Below are 23,811 nucleotides of genomic sequence, written 5' to 3'. Positions count from 1 at the left end.
ACAGAAGTAGCGTTATCCCGGCCCTCTCACATACGAAAGGTTCCGAGAAGGTTCATGAGCTTTGAAGGCCGCGATGTTCAAGCGCAGGTGGATGGTGGATATCACGATAGATTAGACTTTAAAAAACCAAGTAGACAAACATCCTTCATCCTCAATACTACACATTAGAATTGCAAAGTATCAGGATATCGACATGGACTTCCCCTCTTAACATAAACCCGACATGGACTAGACTAAGGTACCCTCCAGGATATTCTCTATCCTGAATTTCCATCTAGCTACTCTTCCACGCGACAGAGGCTGAATCCAGGCACCTGGACATGGAATTACGACCATATTTCCAGAAGCTATGTACTTACATCATATACCCCGCCCTCAAAAAAAAAAAAAAAAGTGATGGACGGAGAATGCCGCATTAATGGGTTTCATAAGTTAATTACTTAAGTAATCTCAGAACAAAGCACATAATCTCTGGCATGAACCAATTATTATGGAATGGCGGGCCACCAATCTACCCCGTAATCAAATACGCTGGCAATTTAAGAAGCGATACCAATTAGCAAATATATCTACGATGACCTCAAATAACCCCTCTATTAAACTAACTTCTACAGCTCTGCTGGTCCATCAACCGCATAGCCGACCCCCTCGGCCAAGATATCGCTGCAGAATACTTCTTTCAAAGTCGCATCCACCTTCTCACGGCCGTCTACGCCAAACACAGGCATACAGGGCCTCAAAATATTCTGCAGAACCCGGCAGACTTCCAGTACATTCATCAATCTTCGGAGGACCGCATGAAGCGAGATCCTAGAAGTATTTCGGCGAAAGAGTGTTTGAGATCATCGTAAGTACAGGCCCAATCCTTATCGATCAATATCAACGTCGATACTTATATATACACCCCATATATATACAAACATCCCTCACGGTAATAATAGAATTCTTCGCACATACATAGCTCATCCGTACAAATATAGAGGAGCCACCATACGCAACTACTGATATAAACAAAGCGGCTACGACAAAAATCATCGAATACTACTGGAGGCAGCAAAAACAATGACTGCATAGTAATTATGCCGAAAATAAGAAAATGGCTAAAGTCGTGGCCTTGGCCGTAATCTTCATACGAACAGCCCTCATCTGCGTCGATACGCGGGTTATCGATATCCAAGGGCTGAAAGTTGCCCAATTGGCTCTCGAGAGACTCGAAACGATAATTCTCTTCAACGTCCTCGTATATAACACCTCCAACATTTATTAGAAGCATCGAACCCCATCGATCTATGAACCCTGTATACCTCACTGATCGATATGATGAAGCAGGTTGGGCCTAAGCGGCATTTATACACCACAGTCAACTTAAATCGACCTGAAAAGCATGGACAAAATCATGTTGCTAAAGGTATTTTTATTTCATATGTGTACATAAATACTATACACGTACAAATAACGTCTGACATTCAACCCCTTCCTCACCACCGCACCCTCTTTCACCCGACCAAATCCGACATCCAACACGTTAAATGCAAATTCCAATACAATCGGCCCAACCATTATTAGGATCACAATCATCTCTCGGATCATCATAACACTTCTTCCCAGCCGGACAAGGGAATCCAGCAAACCCTCCACAGGCCTGTGGAATAACACAGATTCCAGGACAATCAACAGCCTGACTACACGTGCGTGGATTGTCGACACAGATATAGCCCCTTGGACAGGTCTGAGGGTTGACGACGTGACCGCCACATGGCTGGTATGTTGGAAGAACTGGACTTAAGGTAGCTGTAGCGGCTCCGGCTTCTCTTTTGTAGAGGTGTGGCTATATAGGAAAATGACGGAATGATGTTAGCGCTCATTAGTATCTATTATCTAACAGGTCCACAAGCAAATTTAACAAATTTTAGCGCTACACCAACGACCAATCTCGGTAGTAGATACCTGAGGTGCTGCAGAAACGATGCCTGCGAGAGCAATGAAAAAGATGGCCGCCTTCATGGTGGTATGTAGAGAGTTGAGTTCGAGAACGGGTACGTAATTCTAAAATTGGAATCTAGAATTTATAATTCGGTTTTTTCGATAGACTATGGCAATGGGATGTTACAGAAACGAGAGATTCCAACGGAAATCCAAAGATCCTTTTATACACTTCCCGCAGAAAAGATTTATACCAGCCTAACCCCGAACCGACCACCAAATCCCCATGGCCACACAAGCCACGGAAATATCCGGTTACAGCGAATCAATCCGGGGTAAGCGGATATGATACGACAATGCACCATGTAACCAGGTATGGACACCCTAACGGCGGACCGGAAAGCCTCCCTCCTGGCGAGTTTTGGCTTTTTCGCCTGGCCTGATCCACGGTTCCTAGCTTGTTTATATCGAAAATAACGAAAAGTAGATAACAATTTCCGACTGCGTTTTATCCGCTTCGCTCTGGGGAGGGCGGACGAGCTTAATGAACTCAGGATTCTGGAATTGTTCCTGCAACCGAAGCTACAGTTCCTACGTCCGCTCGCTGAATTACAGTATATGCGCCAAAGCCCTGAAATCGGGCCCGGGTCCTCAATCCCACGATCTTACGGCCCGATTCGACTTGATTCCAAGGAGCAGAACTCTTTGCCATTCGCTAGGAGCTTGAGCATATTATTCGGCTGGTGCAGGGACACACAGACCCATGCCCTACTCCAGGTTTAGCCTTACCTCAGACGATACAAGGGTGTGAACAGTCGAAGAGGTCCTTGCATATCTTGGCATTAACTTGGTTGGTGGAAACAAGTTAAGACTTCAGCGCATGTTTTACGTACATATATGCCTCATCTATAGCTTTGTTCCAAAATTTCGGGTTAGTCTTTAGGCTATTATATTATGAAATAATGGTTGATTATTTATCAAGCCCATAGCCAAGATGATCAATGTTTCTTGAGCTAGGATTTCATGGAAACAATATCGATTTAGAGATAAAAGAACCACCGGGTGTAACGCTATAGTATTAACGGCTCAAGGGCGGTGAGATTAACCATACCCGTCTTGCTAGCTGTTGCTAAACTATATATTTATACATATATTCGCTAGGCAATATCCAAGGCCGCTGGGCGTAGTAGAAAGAACCAGACGTTAACGCTGCGACTCTTTATAACCTTGGCATGCATGATTGAAGATATTCAAATGAACGTGCTCAGGAACTGATACCTCTAAATTGCTAACTTTTCCATCAAATAGACTCACGAGGGCTCCAGATTGGTTTATCATTCGAATCCGAACAGGAGTCCAAAACAGGCAAGATAATATAATATAATCAAGTATACCGGATATAACGGATACAATTACCGACGACATAAGAGCATAAGTATCACGCATAGTTACATTACACAGCATATCAGATCTAGTAACCACAACCTCTCTGCAAGCCCCCATCAAGGGAAATCCCGTAGCCAGCTACTCAAACACCACCCCCTCCCCCAAGTCCCCAAATCCCACCTTCCAACAATCCTCAAAATAACCCCTCCTCCTCCTCCACGGCCCCCTATCCCCCGCCAACGGCATACTCCCTACCGCAATGTTCACATAAGTCGCGTTGATATCCAAAAGTCTCGCCCGCCTAACCCCCATCTCCGGATCCAATCTTGGCGTAACCACCTTCTTCTCTCTTTCCTCCATCCCCTTGATAAGTTTAACAACCAACTTCGCCATAATATCCACTCCAAGCGTCCAAGCCGTACTGGTATACCCAATCAACATGCCCGCATTCGGCACATCCTGCAACATAACTCCATTCCACGTATATTTCTCATTGATTCTGATGGACCGACCATCGACTTTAACATCCGCCCCCCCAAAAAGCTGGATTTTGAGTCCCGTAGCAGTAACGATGATATCTGCCATAAGTCTTTCTCCGGATTCCAACTCAATCCCCTTATCCGTAACCGCCTCAATCCTCCCCGTCACGACCCCCACATTCTGCCTGTGTAGGGACTCAAAAAAGTCACCATCAGGCGCCAGACAAATCCTCTGCTCCCCCATATTGTACCTCGGTTCAAAGTGCGGATCGTGTGGAATATTCACCGGCAGTTTAGCCTTCGTAATCCACCTCATCCCCATCTTCACCAACCCGGGAAACAACCTACAAACCTCCATCACCAACCTCGGTAATAACAAATACTTCCACCTAATAACCCGCGAAGAAACCCACCCCGGTAAATACTTCCTCAAAACCCCGTCTCCCGGAGCAACCGTAGGTATCGAAAGAACATAACTAGGGCTGCGCTGTAACATCGTAACGTGAGCTGCGGTCTTCGCCATCGTAGGGAGTAAGGTAATAGCCGTAGCTCCGCTGCCAATAACTACCACGCGTTTACCGGCATAATCCAGCCCTTCCGGCCAAAACTGCGGATGGACCACTGTGCCTTCGAATCTTTCAATCCCAGGGATGATAGGATTAAGCCCTTCTCGCTGATCGTAATACCCCGATGCCCACATCACAAACCCCGCGTGAATAATAACCTCCCCCCCGTTCACACCAACCGTCAACTCCCACCTCTTCTCCCTCGAAGACCACTCCGCCGTCAAAACTCGACGATTAAGCCTAATTTTTTCATCTATTCCGAACTTCGTAACCGTGTTTCGAATATAATCCGCTATTTCCGGACCGCTCGCGATCTGTCGCTCTTCCGTCCAAGGTGCGAATGGAAATCCATAAGTCGTAAGATCGGAGTCCGATCTTATTCCTGGGTATTTGAATATATCCCAAGTGCCCCCGATACGCTCTCGCGCTTCGAGGATGATAAACCGCTTGCGAGGTAGCATGGTTTGGACCCGGTATGCTGCGGTTATGCCGGCTAGTCCCGCGCCGACGATGACGATATCGAAGCGTTCCTCCATTGTTTGCTCTTCGCAATATGTACTTGCTTCGCTCCGGTGAACCATTCCACGGTACGTGGTTTAATCAGCCGCTTTCTATTCCACCTCCCAAAGGTGCCGGGTCCTGAATATATAACCCTTGCACAACGAGGGCTTTGTTGCAATTTATGAGTTGCGACGACTCCTCACTTCGCAGGCATGCGTAATGCCGCCCACGTAATCAAGCACATGTAAAGCACGAACCACCCAATACTATAAGAAAATATCCACTTCCATTACTTGTATATACTCCCCAGTGCGTATTGGCTGAACCCCGTGCGATAAGATAAAGTCGTGTCTACAAACTCCCCTCCCCCCCACTTTCCCCAATATTCGGATCCACCTCATTACTCGTCTTCCAAAAAGCCGTGGGCCCCGCAGGTCCATGCGGATCAAAGTCCCTACAACGATACTTTGTCAACGTTTTCGCCACAAAAATACGTTGACATTACGTGCCCACGAATTCCTCGGCTGGAAGTGCAGGCATGCACGTCGTCAAGCTATAGCAAAACATACTTATCAAACCACGTCCCCAACACTCCACGGGCAGTACAAAGCCCTCCGACTTGAATACCCTCGCTCCTCCACCGCTCCTCCCTATATTTCCATCGTAAGCTTGATTAAATCCAAATCTATTCCTTTGAAGGGTGAAAAAAGGGATAACGTACCCTTGAAATATCGAAAAACTCGTCCACCTAACTTCCCCTTCCTTCGTCAACCTTACGGTGCCTACATACCGAAAGTCGTCAGGAATATCCGGTTCCAAATCCTTCGAATCTCCCAACACCCCTATAATTCCGAAGTAGAAGACTCACCAGTAAGTTCTGAATTCGCGTTGGGATCCCAAAAGGCGTGCATCAGACGCGACGCACCTTTGAAATGAACGATCGGGAGTTCTTGGCCGTCGTCCGGTCCTGGGGGTTCGATGTTCGTGACTGTTATCCCCAGCTTTACGAAACGGATTGCTTCTCTGATATCGATTGGTGGGCGGGGCCCGCCGTCAGCGGGTGCCATGGAGCCGAAATTGAAGGCGTAGAAGTCGTGGTAGTCTAGCTCCTATTAGCTTATCCCAGAATTTGTCCGTAAAAGTGCAATACTACCCAGAAAGCAAACCACCTGTTATACTCTGTTAGCAGACCCTCGAGAAGTATTTGTGAAATGATCGGACTGCAAACCCTCAACCAAGTACCCGTAACCCCATAAGGATCCCTCGCCTCCAACGGCAACTCCAATACATTCTCCAAACCCAGTTTTAATTGCGGCGCCGAATACGGCACCGCACCTCTAAACTTCACCGCCCACAGAGCCCCAAACGGCACATCGGACTCCTCCACCAAAACCTTCATATTAAACCCCAGCACGATCATTATCGCCTCCACCTTTTCCCAGTCCACCCTTCCCGACCCATCGTTTCTAAACGGACCCCACATGGTATTCGTATCATAGTTTCTTAAATCGTAAACCCGCGATCGAGCCCATGGGTTTGTCGGTTTGGATTTTCTACCTCGAGGGTCTATCGGGATACCGTAGTGGCAATGGAGCTTTGCGGAGAGCTGACGTTCGAATTCTGTATCCGCCGGGATGTGGGTTACATCTCCAGCCTGTTCGAATAAAGAGGAACGGCATAGCAGTGTATCGAGATTGAGTTTATCGAAAGCTTCATCAAGGAAGTCTAGGTTTTTAGACGCCGTGGGGTCTTCAACTTGAAGAAGGGCTGTGATCAGTTGGACCACTTTTTGATAATCGTTCAGCTAGGCTCCAGAATCCATTAGTGCTTTGCAACCTGCATCGGAATCGGTGTTTGGAGTTTACCTTCGCATCGACGTCCTCCGACTCCAGCACCTTCCGCAACCAAACCGCGTTCTGCAGCCGTTTCTCCCAAGTCGACCCGATGCTCACCGGCGCCTTTTCCACCGGCTCGTCCTACAAACAATATCCTTCGTCAACAACCGTTCCGTGCCTTCGAGTTATCCCCCAAAAACCTACCCACTCCTGAAGATAAAGCTCCTTGAATAACAACTCGTTCTTCTTTAGATACCTCTCCAGGAAGGCGCACGTCAACCGAACCCGTGCAAGGTCTGCGGGGTCAACATTGAGTAGTATCTGATGCAGTAATTCGTGCGGCAGATCGAGCAAGGCGCACCGCGATGCCATCTTGAGCGACTATATGGTATCAAAATCGAAGAGGAACTATCGGTAAGCTACAAAGTCAACCTTATCAGAGCGAACAACCATAAGGCATCATTCGAGCCCGTATCCGATATCCCCGGCTTCCATATCGGTCACATCCCCAAGTCAAACAGCCGAGACAACACTTCAACTCCTCCTCAACACCGCCACGACGGTGCGGCAGCGCCTCCTTTCACACCGACGTTCCGACCAGGACTGCCGCCGGAAAACTGCATGTCATTGGCGGGAAACTTGTACGAGGTATAACATGTCTGCGATCAGACAGGAGGCGACGTTATAAGCCTTCTTTAGGTTCTCTTCTACGTAGCTCGTATTGCCAATTTAGGATACTCTTACTTTAATTGTCTTGAATACTTGCTTTATCGTATTCCTTGAAATCGTCACCGACGTTCGAATATAAAAATATATATCATCGAACGTTAACCTTCTTTCGGTTGATAACTTGCTCGCATAACCACTTCGATTGAGAATTCAAGCTGTCTGGATATCAATCGCTGCTCCATCATTAATCGTTAACCATGGGTCTCTTCAGCAAATCCGACTCCAAAGTCGAAGACAACGAATCGATCTACTCCATAGACTCCAAATTCACCGACCTCCCCTCCCCGAAGAATTTCCACATCTACTACGTCAACGGTTGGAAGTCCATTTCAAAGATCGTTAAATATGACGACAAAACCCCTGCATACTTTGCAGAGTATCACTACTCCCGCCCTAGTAGCCTACGCCAACGCTACGTCTCCCTTCACGCCGGCGACAGCAATAACGCCCCATTGGTCGCACAGATGGGCAGCAACATGATGATGACAAAATTCCATTTCCGAGCCGATGGTCGGGAACTCGAGAAGGAGCGTACGCCACAAGACCAGTTGATCGAACAATTCCACGAGTCAAAGTTGACTTGGTGGTACAACTGGACCGACCCCAATTCCGGGAAGAAGTTTGTCTGGAAGAACACCACGAGAGTTGATATCGAGGATAGCAGCAAAAAGAGTAAAATGCAGCAAGGGTGGAAACTGGTGGACGAGGGCGGTGAGGTCGTCGGGATGTTCGTTTGGTGTAAACACTCCATGAAGAAGCTGGGGAAGTTCGTCATGAACGGGCAATACGTCGATGCTTCGGCGGAGTTCGAGCGCAGTGTCGTTATTTCCTGTCTGGGATTGCTGCAATTGCAACTGATCGCTATGCGTTCCGCATGATGTCATTGTCTTAAATCCTTAATGCTATTTTTGAATGCGAATGCGTATTGTAGCTTGGAAGCTGTGTATTATATCAGATATCAAATGCGTAAACCTTATCATATTTCGGTGTCATGGCTTCGTGTTGTCGGCCAGCTCCGTCCCAACCTCCCACCGGTTTCCCGTTCCGTTGCGATTCACTACCAAAATTCTAAATCTCAGGCTTCGAAACTTCGATTCCGCTTCTTCCTCTCGATTGCAAACACAAAGTTTGATCAATCGACTCGAGAAAACACTCCAATCGAATCCCAATCATGCAAAAAGGTACGCGCCGGACTGCGATTTTAAGCTTTACGTAATATCGATGCTAACGCTTACACCGCCACCCAGTCCTGGGCTACCTGACAGGGCTTCTCTCCCTCCGATCCACCACAACCTCAACACCATCCGTAACCGACCTGGACTGGAAATACATGCGAGCATCAATATCAGCTCTCCCCAGTCCCTGTTACAAACATGCATTCGGCTCGGTCATCGTCAACGGTACGGACGGACAACTTCTTTGCACCGGATATAATAAAGAAGATTCATCCGGTGGTAGGCCTGCAATACGTCAAAAGCACGGAATAAGATTGGATGCTTAACATGTAAAGAAATAGACCCGACGGAGCATGGCGAAGTAGACGCCATCCGCAACTGTGTCAAGAAGTTCAAGGATGAAGGATACAGCGTCGATGAAATCAATGCTATTTGGAAGAATGCTTGGATATATACTACCGCCGAACCGTAAGCTCTCTCCGAACCTCCCACCCACGGATTCACCCTACTGATGCACCAACATAGCTGTGCCATGTGTGGTGCCACAATCTTACACGGTGAGGCCGACCGATCCCTCACACGAGTGCACATTTACATTTCACAAACAACTGACGTTTCCAAGCCGGCTTCCAAAGAGTAATCTACGCTACATCCAGTCCCGGCCTCTACGGCGTGCGTAACCAACACCCCCCCTAACCAACCCCGCTAACATACATCGATATCTTCCAGATGGGCTGGACCAAATACCTCATAAGTGTGCGAATGCAATCGCTGGCCGACAGAGCCGCTGCGCAACCGGGCTTCGGAAACGGCGCCCCGATCACGATTGTGATCCCAGATATCGCAGCGAACGAGACGGACGGTTTATTCAACTGGCAGTTTCATCCGGATGCTGAATGCCCGTCGGGGTGCCATCGGAAGCACGGTCAGTGCGTGGAGGATCGTGATGATGAATAGCGCATCGGTTACGATCGGTTGGTGGGTTGTATCGCGAATAAAACTTCATACGAAGGCCGTCGTTTTCTCCACCATTTCCAGCAAACAGGCGGATCGATGGGAGAATTGATTTCTCGGTCCGCTATATTCTCGTGTCGGGGGCAGAAATCGGGACGGTATTCCGTATACCTTTTCGTCCTATTCTTTCGCAAAATGTGAGTTCGACCGCATATTTTATACCAATCCTGGCTGGTATCCGGACACCAGCAGGCGTAGTAGAAGTCAACGTGACCGCACATGCTCTATCGATGCTTTCGAAACCAGTCGGACGGATCTCCTGGATTAGTACGATACCCGATCGATCCGCTGCTCGTGTAGTACTGGTAGATATTTTTTTTGCTCAGGTCAACAGGTATCGCATATATCGTACGTCTAGACCCCTCGCCATGATATATATTCCAAAACGCCAACCTACCACGAACGGTGAACACCGAATAACAGTTTCACGGTCGCAACTTCGGGTTATCGCATAGTCTTCAACAAACAAGGCGAATCTTCCTTTTTCACGCCCAGCCTCAAGCCCTGTAAATAACGTCGTTCACCGGTTAGGAAACCACATATTCTCTATCGGTATTCCCACCGTCGAGAAAATCGACCTTCGACATCATATGGAAAACATCGATGATGGCCGACGCGATGGATATGGAATACTGTCCGATGAGTCTTCCCATGCATCGCAAGACTTTTAACCCACATAGCCACGATCTCTTTCGATTGTGACAACAACGTGACGCTAAGGAAGCAGCCGCATGTCCTGTGTCATTTCAATTTCGCTTGATGATAGACCAGCAGTTCGGCGGCAGCATTCAGGGGATGACGATACCGATCGACCGGGATTTCCTAGCTTTCTTCCAAAACACCGGCAACTTTGCTCCCGTTCGACAAAGAATAATCCATCTTGAGGTTTTGGTTTTGGAAGACGTGGTTGGCCGGGGAAGCGAAGATTTCTGCGCTTTCGGCGCGATCGTTGTTTCGAAACGGTTTTTCTCCGCTGCCTTGCATCGTGAAAGGAGCCTCAGGGTCAACCTGCCGAAACCCCTGCCGTTAAGCCGCGTTCTTAACGGAGATTTCATGACACACAATGGCATTTTTGGATTTTTGCCTGGAGATCAATCGAAGGGTTAAAAGCACGGGATATTCCTACGAAGCCAGAAGGTTTAAATCTTTGATGTTTCCCGCCTTGATATTTCAATTTTCCTTCGCTCGCGGGCAGTTAATTTCTCAAAGATATATCAACGCTGCATTCTCGGGCTCGGGAACATCTCCAACAAAAACAACACAACCATGACTCACCGCATCCCAACCCTCCTCCTCGCCCTCCTCACCCTCCACCTCACATCGGCAGCCACAATACTCGAACGCCAGCTTGCAACGCCCACCTACACCACGGACACGATCCTAAAACCTACGGCTAACGCACGATACCAAGTCGGGATTCCCGTAAGCGTATCTTGGTATATCCCGCAAACCACGTTCAACAAGAACACCGCGGAGTCGTTCAACGTTACCATCGCGCTGGACGGGGTGGTGTCCATGGGGCTGAGCGAAGCGGGTACGCTTCGATAATCCTTCTCAAAGTATCATATCGGAAACTCATAAGATTCATTTTAGTATCTTTTCCGGGCTGGGGCGAACACGACACGACCTTCACCCCCCGAGCCACCTGGCCCGAATCCAACAGATATCAAATCTTCATCTTCATGAACTTTGGCATGAAAACCCTCAAATCCCCAAACTTTGGGATCTGGGGCGGTGGGAAGACCGCCTCCCCGACGACATCATCCCTCACGAGTACTACGTCGGCGCCATCGACCACCACCAGCGAATCCGAAGCATCCACGACAATATCCTCAGACCCCGAATCCGCAACATCATCCGAAACATCCGACCCCGTTCCAACCTCGAGCGCGGATCCGGAACCATCAAACGGCGTCTCGGGAACCGTTCTCGGCGGCGCAATCGGCGGCTCCGTAGTCGGAACACTCGCAATCGTCGGAATGATCTGGTTCATGCGAAGGAGCATGGCACGATCCCGCGCCAGCCACGGCTCGAACGGACCGAATGCCTCTAATGCCAACAATGCACCCCCGGGTTACCAAAACAGCAATGCCGACGGAAATCAACAATGGCCGTACCAGCAAATGAACGCCCCCAGCACCACAAGCGTAAATCATCTGAACAGCGAATACAAGGGATTCGTGCATACCCCTCCTCCCCCACCACCTCCGCCTCCGCAAAGCAATACCTCTGCGGCGAACGAGATGCCTACGCAAATGCATCACGACCCGGTGGAGCTATATTCAATGCCGCAGAGCAACGGGGCGGTTGAGATGCCGGGGGATATGAATTGGAACATGCAGCCTCCGGCGCCGGTTGCTCAGCAGCAGCAGCAGCAACCTCAGAGGTACGTTTACGGCCCTCAGAGCTATGATCGATAAAGTCGCATCGATGGTCATCAAGATTACGACATTGGGATTGTATCACGATGCATCCTCATATGAATCCATGCGAAAATTACGGGGCTTCTTTCGTCGCGGGGCCAACTGCAGGCGGCCCGTGTCCTGCGATTTGACCCATACGAAATAGGATAGCCCCGGAAGGAACAACGAATTCCTCGTCTACGTTAAGGAGCCGTCTTTCTTTTTTTTCTACTGAGATTTTTGTATTATAAGGCGTCAGTCGGCAACAGATGGCAGGCCCTGAAGTGTACGCCTGGGAGATCATCGTTGCTTCCGAGGCTATTTTCGGAATCGATAGTTGGAGCCAAGTTCTCATTTTCATGCGTTTCAAGGCGTATATCCGAGCGACGCTTTCGATGAAAGTTGGTTGGTCCTGTACATAGATAGTATACCCTTTAGACTTACGCACATCTCGATTCCTTTTAGCTTCAACTTTTTTTTCTAGAAATCAAAGCAAGCGACGTCAAAGCCAATCCCGAGTCATCCGTGAAACAAGCATCAACGTCATAGATTTCACCCGCCAACGACGATACCAAGGCCTTGGTTCAAACTCTCCAAGGTCCTTCAACAGCAAAGTTCTGCCGTAACCCTGGTATCTCACCTGATTAGCCACCGCAGGGTACGTAAGCCTCCACAACACAGAATCTCCATCCATCCGGATGTCCCCAGCATCTTGACATCATAACATCGATAACTCACGACGTCTATCTCCCGCAAGTACCCGGCAGATGTTGCGGCGGGTATACCTCCAAGGGACGACGGTTCCGAGGTGAGAGCTGGGTGCCTGCGTTGCATCATGCACCGCAATCGGATCTTCCAACCGAAGGAAAAATCAAAAACACCCAAGACTGGGCTCCTAGTAAGCTAGCTGCCGAAGACCGAGAGTCTACGTAGTAACCTGCTACCCGCCTGCATGACATCCCGCTCACCCACTACTTTTGCTTGGCTTCTCGACGGCCCATGGAGATGGAGGATGATGTTTTAAATACATGGCAGGTCGCTCGCTGCCGTCGATATCGTCCGTCCCGTTCGACTCTCTCTTTTTTCCCCGCCAGGCACCGTTCCCCCGCCACCGTTACGCGGCCGTGAACAGTCTCACAGGGGTCCCTTCGTTGCGTAACTGATTTCGGTCCGACATGAGGCTCCCGCCGGGCCAGCTTCCGGCCAACCTGCTCCTGCTCCTTCTCTCCAGCTCCCTCAATGCGGACGTGGTAACCGCCATCCCCCAACCGTCGACATCACGATCCTCATCCCCGCCAAAGACTCCCTCCTCCGCTCCCTCGACCGCAACCTCGTCTCCTGGTCCATCCAAAACCGCGACCTGCCCATCTTCGCGCGCACCAGCCTCCTCTCGAACCTCTTCAAATCCCTCTCTACGAACATCGGTACCGGCCAATCCGTTCGCCTCGGTGGCGGGGAGTCCGACAAAACCACCTACGGTTCCGATATCACCATCACCGCTCAGAAGTACCGATCCGGGTATTACGGAGCTCAAGCGCAAGGAAACGTCACGTTGGGTCCGAATTACTTTGCCTCGTTTAAGCATAAATACGCTCCGGATACACGATACATATGGTGTCTGAACTTGATCAACACGACCAACGACTTCGAGGCCGCGATATCGACCGCCGCCGGTGTGCTCGAATACCTAGGCGATGAACTCGACCTCTTCGAAATCGGCAACGAAGCCGACTTTTACGGCTCGAAGGGCTACCGAGATTCGAATTGGGATGCTTCGATGATGCTGCCGGAATGGAACCACATCGCGGATGAAGTCCAAAAGAACTCTCCCGACAAAACCATCAGATTCATGGCCGGCGGCTTCGCAAACCCCGCGAATACCGTCACGGAAGACTTCGACATCCCCGGCATAATCGCCGCCGGTTTCCGATCCCCCCGGATCCCGTGGTACTCCATGCACCTCTACCCTCAATCCGGTTGCAGCGACGCCGTCACAATCGCTCCGCTGCTGGAACACAACACCCTCTCCTCCATCCTAAGCAACTACATCCCACAGGTCTCTGCCGCCGAATCTGTAGGCGCCCAGTTCGCCATCGGCGAAACGAACACCGTATCTTGCGTCGGCCGCCCGGGGATCTCGGATACCTTCGCCGCAGCGCTCTGGCTGGTGGACTACGTCCTCTTCGCGGCCACGATCGGAATCCGAAGGGTCTACTTCCACTCCACGACAACCGGCTCCTACAGCCCTATCATTCCAATAAACTACTCTTCGGACTCCCAAAACTACTCGTCCGGCGTCCTCCCCCTCTCTTATGGCGCGTACTTCGTCTCCGAAGTCCTCTCCTTCAACGACACCCTGCTGGTAACCCAGATCGAAGGCGGTAACGACACGGACTACAGCTCCTACTCCATCTGGGATGAAACCAACAACCTCCGCAAGATCGTATTTCTGAACCTCCAATCCCACAATAGCTCGGTAGGGGGTACGAACCCCGCGGTGCCGGATACGGAAATCTACTCCTCACCGGACACCAGACCCTCAACCCGTGTGACAGTATCGACACCTTGGGAACCGGGTCGGGAACTATCGTTAATACGACTGCAAGCACCGGGTTCAAACTCAAAATCACAAGTCAACGTCTCAAGCTTCACGTTCTCCGAAAAAGACGGATCGGTAACAAACGACCTCGTCGACACCATCATCACGGTGCAAGACAACGGAGACGTGGTATTCGACCTTTTGGCTTCGGAGGCGGTACTGCTCCAACATTATAGCGACGTATTAGCCAACAAACATCCGACGAAAAGTGGTTCCAAAGCCGCGAATTCGACGGTGAACGGGGTGGTCATGAGAACCCGCGGGGCGGATATGAACATCTCTTCCGCACTCGGTTTGAACGTGAACGTAATGGTTCCGGCGATGCTGGTGTCTGCTGCCTTCTTGTTACTTGTTTGATGCGCTCCATGTCATATTGGCGTTTCGCAGGTAGAAAAGAATCGTTTTTTCTTCGTGTATGATGAGATCGGGAGCGGTAGATCTTCGGGGGGTTCTTTGTATGTTTTAACTTGATACCCTTACGGATATAGATGTCGTTAGATACTTTGCGGTTTTGAAACATATCATATGGAACTATCAGCGAGGTCTCGCAACAGCGGATACATATCAGACAATGGGATATTACCATTTGTGGGTTTTCCGGTGTCTACCTCAACGCTGGGACCTGCAGGAACCGTAGACTCGCTCCCTAGATCTTGTAATATATATGCATGCACCTCGTTGATCGAAGGACATGACGGGAATATTTATTCCTTTGAAATACGTGAAACGCCAACGCCGATGCAGGTCACCCGACAGCCGTGGTCTCTCAAGTTCGGAGCGTACGCTTGCACGATGGAACGTTTGTAGCATCCGCAAGCCTGCAACCTCGAAACAAATATCATTTTTCCGATCCCGTACCGTGTACACCCTCGGAACCGGGCGGGTTCGATCTTGAAAACGTCGGCCTCTACGGAGCGACCGTCCGAGAGGATCGAAAGAAGCTAGCCTTCGAAGCGCTCGAGCGTGTCGTCCGAAGCCAGCACACAGGAAGCGTCTCGGTCGGCTGGACTTCCGTATCCGATAGTAATTATCTTTGACCGAACCGAATTCCACCGAACCGAACTTCGAAGTTTCGCATCTGGGTGGTCGTTAACTCGCAGACCTTCAATCCTCGAGCTGTAGGACTAACGGTACGCTAGACATGCGAGCTACCGACCCTTCTATTGAAGATCACCACACCTCGGCTCCCCCACCCCTCCCGCTCCCAACTGACGGACAAAGGGCCCTTCTGAGGCGGCGACGGCTTCAGAGGAGCAGGTTTTGTTTGACGGTAGATTTCAGGATGTGGTGAACGATAGGTCGAAGGGGAGGTTTGGAGTCAAGGGGGTGAAAGTTTGTCCGGTTGGTGGGCAGCGTTGGTTTCCTTATGATCGATTTGGGATCGCACGCGTGCGGATGTCGGTGGATAGGAGTCTGTTGATGTTTGTTATTGTCGCGCGATACGGTCATGTCGTATTTTACTGTGAAATCCCGTGTGGGAATGCTTATCAACTACGACTTTGACGAAATTAGTTCGATGCAACGGAGTTCCTTGGTGCTCTAATAGTGAGATATCGTTAGCTTATCATACGCTCTACCGATGGCAAAAACCATGGCCATCGCCAGTACTTACCATCGTAAGCGTGCTTCACCCCCTGACTCTCCAAAACCAGCCCCGAAACCGGGAGGATCAAATCCTCCAGCGATTCGCTCATGGCCTCCCACCCATCATCCTGATAAACCGGTCAAGTCTGCAGACGTATGCGAGATCACCCAAGGTGTCATTCGAGCGAAGTTTATTCATCCACCAGTAAAAGCCCCTCAAGCTAGAAAAACGAAATGAATTATGATAACATGCAGCAGCACTAAAATCATCGCTCCTCCTCGTAACTTCCAAGGACACCACGGACCCCAGCAGATGACTCCCAACCCCCCCGAGCCGTTTATTTTTCTCAAAGAACGCATACCCATACGCCTCGAACAACCTCGTCTTCAAATACTCCCCAGGCCCCGGATTAATTACCGCAACCTGCTTACAAAAATCCTCGCGAGACCCAAACGTCGGTGGTGGCTGCAGCCATTCGGAATGGACATGTTCGAGTTTAAACTCAGCTACACGGATTCGTGGAATAGATTCCTGAAGATGAAGATATCGACGGCAGTGAAGAATAAGACAAGAGCTTGGGAACAGCGAACAATAGATGTTTGACGCGAGACAGAAGATGGATGGGAGCGAAGAGCAGATGGAGGATGAAGAATAGAAGGTGGAGAGGAGTGAACGATAGATGTTTCACGGAGAACAAGAGATGAGGATATACGTTCGACGAAGAACAAGAGATCGGGAGGAGGTGAGAAAAGCTGGACGTAAGACAACAGTCCTTGACGAGCGAACAATAGATATCTGGACGATGGAGAGGGGTGAAGAACAGAACAGGTGTCAACCAATATGAAATATTTCACTACAAGCTAAGTTCTACGTGCTCTCAGGGCTGCATTATCAACTGGAGATATAACCGTTAACATAAAAACATAAACTCCTGCACCCCTGCAGTTGTATATTATCAAAATCCATTAGCTTTTCCTCCGGAGATTCGAGCTCGTTTGTTGGATTTTGCGAACCGTGTTGGTGTAACCAAGCTCACTTTCCCATTTAGGTAGTCTACCCTTCTCGGTCGCTTCGCCACACCCGAGTACGAAAATTCGGGGGGTACGCATAATATATAGCAGGAGTATCAGGTCCGAATATCTATGGATGTGCCGCTTGCCAGACCAATCTAGTCTTCATGTTCTCGCAGCTAGTGTTAACCGTATGCCCTGCAGTCAGTCGCAACTTTTATTTGCACATTAAGGAATTCTGTACCTACGCCTTCGAAGTATCCCAGACCGGATTGGGGTCTGAGGAATCTATACTGCGTCAGGCACATGGGAATACAACGGAGCCCTCGAGCTCTCTTGAATTTTGTTTCTATCCGATCCAAAGCTATGAAACCACGAGAGTAATAACGATGCACGTGTGTAGCAATTACTATTGCTCTGTCACAATCAATATGGCTTGTTCTTCACGCACCGACCACCGCTGCTAACAAAAGAAAGACCGAATTATAAGCGTGAGGATCTGACTAGAGTGATAATGCTGCCGATGAGTGTGTCCCACCGATGCAACGCCTTGTCCTAGGAGGCGAATTGCACCGAGCATTCCTTGACGAAGTATCTCCTCCGATCACTCCCCCTTGAACTGCTTCCACAAAACAACAGCATCCTTCTTCATACTCTCCACCACCGCCTCCCCTCCAAACACCGGCTTCCATCCCAACCCCAAAGCCTTAGTCGGCACCGTAATCACACTATTCCCTCTAATTAGCATTTTAATCACCCAAAAAATCGGTCTCGGGGTACCCACTTCGACCCAAAAGCCAGCTTCGCATCCCTAACCCCATTCACGCCTTCGATTCCCGCCGCATCCTCAACAGTCCAACTCTCCAATCCAACTTTGCCACCATCCCACCCTTCCAAAGCCTCCACGGCTTCTTTAACACCGTACGCCACATCCCTCCAGCTTTTTTCTCCATTGGAAGCGAAGTATATACCGTCATAACCGGACTTCGCCACACCACTAAGCGCGCAGCGGATGATTATTTCATAGAAATTTGCTAGATCTGTGATGTGTACGTTCGACCAGACGGCGTTTCCGGAGCCGATATAGTGTGCTTTCTTCGTTTCGATGGCAGTCCGAATAAGCGGCGGCAGTTGGACCGACAGGCGTGGAATGATCGCTGCGGTTTGGCCGTCTGGTTCCAAAATTCGTTAGCAGCCGACCCTCTCAACGATACCACAGATAACGTGGGAACTGACAAATAGTCGGCGGCACGATAGTATACGTCTCAACCCCCTCCTCCTTCCCCAGTTCCACCACCTTCAAAGCCACGGTTCTGTGCCCATACTGCTCCCTCCCGTTCCACTCCCTCAAAACCTCCATCAAATCCTCAGTATCATCAAACGGCCTCCCGGCTTCGTCCCCACCATTATAAGTCGCAAACGCGCTTGTTCCCGAAGTATGCACAAATATCTTCTTCCTGCCTTCTCCACTCCCCCCCAACCCCTCGACAAGAGCTTCAGCAGCAGGAAGATCGTTCGCCGAAGCACAATTGACAACAATATCGGACTCCGACGCCAATTTTCGGAGTAAATCCGTATCGGATAACGACCCCAACACGCATTTCGGCGTAGATCCCGTAAAGAATTTAGGATTCGTAGCAGGGGAGGTGAGCGTTTCGATCGCGGATTCGGAACGAACGAGGGTAGTGACCTCAAAATCCGGCGACCGAAGGAGTGTGGCCAAAACCGCGCCGCCGCTGAAATACTCCGTGATCTCGTGTTAATAGGGTGGAGACATCAAGGGCGGTGGGTGAGGCGAAGAACAAGGGTGTTGACGTCACGGCCGCAATGTGATGTCACCGGCTGGAACTTACATGTATCCGGTTCCGCCCGTCAAAAAGACCTTGAGCTTCGGTATGGTGATCGGAACCTCTTCTGACATTTTGAACGCTCCTTTTTTTGGAGAACCTTCGGTAGGATTTGATTAAAGAAAAGTTGGTTTGCATAAAATGTGTGGTGTGAGAAATCCCCCATTTATAGGTATCACCGCATCGTAAAACCACGCCATATTCACATCATATCATATCAGTCAAGGCTGACCGTACCAAATCTACAGATGCATTCCAGCACCGTAGACTAGGTGCCAGATCCAGGACTGTGCAGTTCGCTGATTAATCTCACGATGCAACCCGTCAGAACGCTAGAGCTTAGGCTCCAAGTCTTGGCTTCGCTGACAAATCGTGGATTGATACTTCACGATCGATATCATGCAGCTCGGAACTCGCCTTCGGGCTAAAATCTTATTCCGGTCGCACATTGTATCCAAACCTGGAATGTGTGACAGCCGCATTATCTTATAATTATAATCTTGTCTGTACCGAACGCCCGAGCACTCTGTCTTATTAATGCGAGTCTTGGGATAGAGCTCCCTTTTGCTGAGAAATACACGCTGGCATGCCCTGCAACATTAACATGCACCCCACTCAGACAAACCGACCGAACGAAGCAAATTTCTGCTCCAAAAGGAAGACAAGAAAATGAATGCAGGACGTGAAGATGAAAGAAAAGCACCAATGCAGTCCCATTTGCGCCGGTGACGATTTCAAACGAAGGAACGAAACCCGAGAACTTCAAGAACTCAATCCAATATGGATGCGCACCTCAAAGAAACTTCTCAATGCCCATTGGTATAACTATTCGTATACCCATTCGATTGGGGAGGATTATCCAGTTCAGCCTTCAGATTCCCATACGCCTTGAGAACGTTGTCCACCAATTGATCATCAGCCTTGGTTCCTTTCTTCAACCCACTTACCTCTCGGAGCACCTTCTCAACCCCTCCCTCGCCAACCATATTCCTGATCGCCACGGCATCTTCGTCATCCTTGTCACTGTACCAGATAGCAGCGGCAATCGACTTCGCAAGATTCGTAGGTTCCCCGACTCCAAACTCATAATCCATCATAGCGGGCCCAACCAACCGATCATTCCTCCCCAACTTTCTCTTCGGTGCCCGACAGACCCTCTTGATCTCATCTTTTACACTGGGGTTCTTCAAACGGCGGTCCATGATAGTATTGATATATCTTTCATGCTCGTCCTTCGAAAATATCGTGTGTTTCTTGAGAAGTGCTCTGCCTGACTCTGCTACCGCCCCCTTGGCGATGTCGTAGATCTGTTTATCCTCAATGGCCTCATTCACGGTTTCATACCCCTTCAGCCAACCTAGGTATGCAATCGTCGCATGGGCGGTATTCAAGGTAAACAGCTTCCGTTCGACATAAGCTAGCAGATCACTCGCAAGTTTCATCCCATGGATATTATGGTCTGTCTTAAGCGCATCCTGATCAACAACCCATTCGTAAAAATCCTCAACTCCAACATCCAACTCATAACCTTCGGATTTCTTCTTTTTATCGCCGTTGCCGTTCGAAGTTCTCGTAGGATCGAAAGGCGGAACGATACGATCAACCGAACAATTTGCAAACCCGACACGCTTGTCAAAAAAATCAATCTCAGCGGACGAAGCGTCTTTCTTGAAATGCTTCCCAACTTCTTTCCTAAGGATCTCGGATGCACCGACGCCATTCTCGCATGCGATGATATCAAGAAGCGCATCGGGACGCTCTTGGTACAGTCTCTTCAACCCCTTCGCGATAGTAGGTGCGATTTTGGGTAAGATCTGTGCGCCGACGGATGTAGTAATAAGGTCTGCTGTGGGGAACTTCTCGACGAGGTCCGGAGAGGTCGAGACGACGCCGGAGAAATCTGTGACTTCGGCGGCCGACGACTTTTGGGAGAGAATGTGGACTGTGTAATGGTCGTGGGAGTTCAACGAGTCGATTAGAGACTCGTTGACGTCTGCAAATGTGACATGGTATCCAGAGTCAACGAGCAACGGACCGATGAATCCACGGCCAATATTGCCGGCACCGAAATGAATGGCGTTCGGCATCGTGGGGAACGTTATAAAACTTAGGGGAAGTGGTGATTTGTTCTGATATTAGATCTGGTCAGCGTAAAAATTGCTTCAAGGTTTTCCATACTCCTGTGATCCTATACTCAACCCGACCGAGAAGAGAAAGTTATATAGTATTGTTGTCCGGAGGCTGGGGCGGGAAGATATCAAGGGAATGCAAATGGATGACAGGATGCAGCAGTGCCGCTTTCAGTGACAACGACTCGCAAGCATAGTATTTCACTCACCGACAGGCCGTCCCCATGAGCGATTTGAATGATATAATTCCTGGTCATAAAACTGATGTAAAAACGGTGGTATTAATGCCCATCATCTGTGACAACGTGAACAACACGTTTTGATATCCCGTACTTTACGTCATTCGGCTCAAACCTTGTATGAGAAGCTATTTCAGAGCTGGGATGGAAGGAATCTCGGGGGGACAACCTATATAGTAAGAGAGGTTGGCGTACCGTTATAGTGTTTTATTCCCGGACGCATTGGGCTAGCACGGAGAAAATCTCCAACGCAACACTGCATCATGCTTGTAGGAGGCCCCGCAGCAAATTGACAGGCCAGGGTCATTCACACCGCCAGTTCGACCATTTTACCCTACATCACCTTAGTTTACAATGAGCCGTCGCATATGATTTTGCATCGGTCGGTCTGGTTTCTTTGGCACCGGCCTGGTATTCCCACACGGAAGGCCTCGGGAATATTCGAGTAGGAATTAAGTACGTAAATTGGTAGTTATACGATTATTTCGAGATTGCCATGCGCATTAAGCAAGTACTGCGCTGGAAAGGAAGCGGTTATGCATCCTTCTTTGGTACACTTGAAGCAGCCGGTAACTTTGGGGGATTTCTGCGAAAAATTGATATATTCAATCATCACACTCTCGACCATTAACCGGCCCCGCCACTCGCAACTCAACTATTGCTGATTGCTGCTCCTTGCAGTCATATCTAGATACCAACTAGTCCCAATATGTATCCCGCAACCATCTTTTCAAGCGATCGATGGCCTCAACCAACGCATATATTTCCGCGAATGAACCCATCGAACCAATCCTAAACGGCCCCAGCATAACCGTCACACGATATCAGCTTTTTGCGGCTAAACAAATAAAACCGGACAAAGACTCACCAACGAATTCTCGCTTTCCCAATACATCCAATGTATATCCCAGTTCGAACCAACAACCGATATGCTCGGAAAGGGCAGTTGCTGTTCTAACCAAGAACCATCGATAGCAGAAGCCGACCCTGAGGCCGGACCGTTGAGGCGCAGCCGCTCCATCGTCGCAAACGAGGTTATCGTCAATCGCATAAGGGCTTCCAAGTAACCCTTGCTCTCTGGTTTAACCTCGATGACGCAACCCAAGACAGAATCCCGGTTTAATTCATCGTTAATTGGCGACAGCTGGAACGGAGGGTCCGGTCGCCGGATTCGATGGAAAAATTCGTAGAAAGTTGAAGTCTTTTCGCGGAAAGTTAGGATGTAATCGGCTCGACAGGACTGTATGGAACTGTTTGATAGTGCGGACGGCTTTGGAACAAGGTGCGGTTGAAATGCTTTGGAAACCCTACGTAAGAGTAAACGATTTGGAAACCCCAACGGCCTTAAATTGTAATTGCTACTACTCACGCATTAACCACCTCGATACCATGCAGCTCATCGCCGTCCGCATCACTATTAGGCCCTTCGAGAATTGCTTCTACAATTTTATACCTTGTTCAGTCGATACAAAACGTTGTATATATAGTCCGTTGCTGGTTCCAACGTCATACATACCATGAATTTTCGTCCTAGCCATCCGCATGACAGCGCCACGCAAGTTTCAGAGCATGCTTTAAATGCATTAGCATGTAATCTGGGCCTTCGGATCTTGAGGGGGAACGTTCGCTTTTATCGTAAATCAACGTCTCAAATGGGGCGGCATCATCAATTTCAGACTGCGATTTAATTAATATTACAAATAAAATGTTCCAACACGAGATCACATTCTACAAACCTTCCATCAGCCGGCAACACCACGGCTTTCCCCAATGGGGCCGTGGAGCCTTTGATGGTGTCGATGACGCCCGGGTAAGGCTTCCGCTTCCCACCACCGCTATAATATTGACCCTGGAGGACAATAGACGGCTGGGACAACGTCAACTGCCGACTGATCGCTCTCGGGTTGAGCTTTGATGATTGTGTATGCTGCAAGTTGATAGAAAATGATGTAGAAGTCGATGAACCTGATATAGAATTGCTAGGACTTAGAACGTCATCATTACGACTTGAAAGTTCAATGGGATGCCGTCTTTTTGCCCTAGGTGTTTGGTCATTGTCGACTTGCATATTATCGTACGGAAGAGTGCAGTGGATGCTGAGAAATCCGGGGACATTGGCACAAGGGTTTGTAAAAGCCTCTTTCGATGGTATGCAGGGTGCTGATGAGATTTCTTAGCATCCAAACAAGGGCCCGATCCCGTCGTGTCTGTAACGAGCGACTCTAGCCAATTTATAATTCTCTGATCCTGCATTCGTTGGTGTATTGACAATCCTCCCGAGCAAAGCGGAAACGCGCCTGATATATAACGTTCTTTGACTAGGCGGTTGAACGTTGGTGTGTGATGTGTAAGACTCAGCTCTGGCCATGGTCTTGAACACAAGATCCTACAT

At 49.3% G+C, this 23,811-nt stretch overlaps 8 protein-coding genes across 10 annotated transcripts; 3 read left to right on the top strand and 5 right to left on the bottom strand.

The window, feature by feature from the left end:
- Nucleotides 1–3,447: 3,447 nt before the first annotated feature.
- On the bottom strand, nt 3,448–4,890 carry DFL_005401 (uncharacterized protein; the record flags this gene model as incomplete). Of its 2 annotated transcripts, none has more annotated exons than XM_067634658.1 (1): nt 3,448–4,890. In XM_067634658.1, one exon carries the CDS (start codon nt 4,888–4,890, stop codon nt 3,448–3,450), a length of 1,443 nt encoding a protein of 480 aa, XP_067492704.1. The 2 variants fall into 2 exon arrangements, with proteins under 2 accessions (XP_067492704.1, XP_067492703.1); XM_067634657.1 differs by having other exon boundaries at nt 3,448–3,894.
- A 316-nt stretch (nt 4,891–5,206) lies between these two features.
- DFL_005400 (uncharacterized protein) lies at nt 5,207–7,062 on the bottom strand (the record flags this gene model as incomplete). Of its 2 annotated transcripts, none has more annotated exons than XM_067634655.1 (8): nt 5,207–5,309; nt 5,425–5,505; nt 5,577–5,637; nt 5,724–5,957; nt 6,009–6,024; nt 6,084–6,659; nt 6,721–6,831; nt 6,895–7,062. In XM_067634655.1, 8 exons carry the CDS (start codon nt 7,060–7,062, stop codon nt 5,207–5,209), a joined length of 1,350 nt encoding a protein of 449 aa, XP_067492701.1. The 2 variants fall into 2 exon arrangements, with proteins under 2 accessions (XP_067492701.1, XP_067492702.1); XM_067634656.1 differs by having other exon boundaries at nt 5,577–5,697; nt 5,781–5,957.
- Nucleotides 7,063–7,616: 554 nt separating this feature from the next.
- Nucleotides 7,617–8,297, top strand: DFL_005399 (uncharacterized protein; the record flags this gene model as incomplete). Its single annotated transcript, XM_067634652.1, has 1 exon — nt 7,617–8,297. One exon carries the CDS (start codon nt 7,617–7,619, stop codon nt 8,295–8,297), a length of 681 nt encoding a protein of 226 aa, XP_067492700.1.
- Nucleotides 8,298–8,590: 293 nt separating this feature from the next.
- On the top strand, nt 8,591–9,551 carry DFL_005398 (uncharacterized protein; the record flags this gene model as incomplete). The annotated part of the gene is made up of 6 exons (XM_067634651.1): nt 8,591–8,600; nt 8,667–8,873; nt 8,936–9,062; nt 9,120–9,151; nt 9,217–9,266; nt 9,324–9,551. The coding sequence occupies 6 exons, from the start codon at nt 8,591–8,593 to the stop codon at nt 9,549–9,551; spliced, it is 654 nt and encodes a 217-aa protein (XP_067492699.1).
- Nucleotides 9,552–10,874: 1,323 nt separating this feature from the next.
- On the top strand, nt 10,875–14,966 carry DFL_005397 (uncharacterized protein; the record flags this gene model as incomplete). Its single annotated transcript, XM_067634650.1, has 4 exons — nt 10,875–11,142; nt 11,202–11,994; nt 12,270–12,415; nt 13,207–14,966. 4 exons carry the CDS (start codon nt 10,875–10,877, stop codon nt 14,964–14,966), a joined length of 2,967 nt encoding a protein of 988 aa, XP_067492698.1.
- Nucleotides 14,967–17,808: 2,842 nt separating this feature from the next.
- On the bottom strand, nt 17,809–19,125 carry DFL_005396 (uncharacterized protein; the record flags this gene model as incomplete). The annotated part of the gene is made up of 4 exons (XM_067634649.1): nt 17,809–17,932; nt 17,989–18,376; nt 18,441–18,940; nt 19,058–19,125. 4 exons carry the CDS (start codon nt 19,123–19,125, stop codon nt 17,809–17,811), a joined length of 1,080 nt encoding a protein of 359 aa, XP_067492697.1.
- A 732-nt stretch (nt 19,126–19,857) lies between these two features.
- Nucleotides 19,858–21,437, bottom strand: DFL_005395 (uncharacterized protein; the record flags this gene model as incomplete). The annotated part of the gene is made up of 2 exons (XM_067634648.1): nt 19,858–21,180; nt 21,390–21,437. 2 exons carry the CDS (start codon nt 21,435–21,437, stop codon nt 19,858–19,860), a joined length of 1,371 nt encoding a protein of 456 aa, XP_067492696.1.
- Nucleotides 21,438–22,166: 729 nt separating this feature from the next.
- Nucleotides 22,167–23,487, bottom strand: DFL_005394 (uncharacterized protein; the record flags this gene model as incomplete). The annotated part of the gene is made up of 5 exons (XM_067634647.1): nt 22,167–22,211; nt 22,288–22,726; nt 22,789–22,858; nt 22,936–22,949; nt 23,156–23,487. 5 exons carry the CDS (start codon nt 23,485–23,487, stop codon nt 22,167–22,169), a joined length of 900 nt encoding a protein of 299 aa, XP_067492695.1.
- Between the last annotated feature and the right edge of the window lie 324 nt (nt 23,488–23,811).

The sequence above is a fragment of the Arthrobotrys flagrans genome (genome assembly GCF_004000055.1).
Source record: "Arthrobotrys flagrans strain CBS H-5679 chromosome Unknown unitig_0, whole genome shotgun sequence".
Classification (NCBI taxonomy): Eukaryota; Fungi; Ascomycota; class Orbiliomycetes; order Orbiliales; family Orbiliaceae; genus Arthrobotrys; species Arthrobotrys flagrans.
Note: the sequence above shows the minus strand (reverse complement) of the source record. Positions and strands in the feature narration are given on the sequence as shown.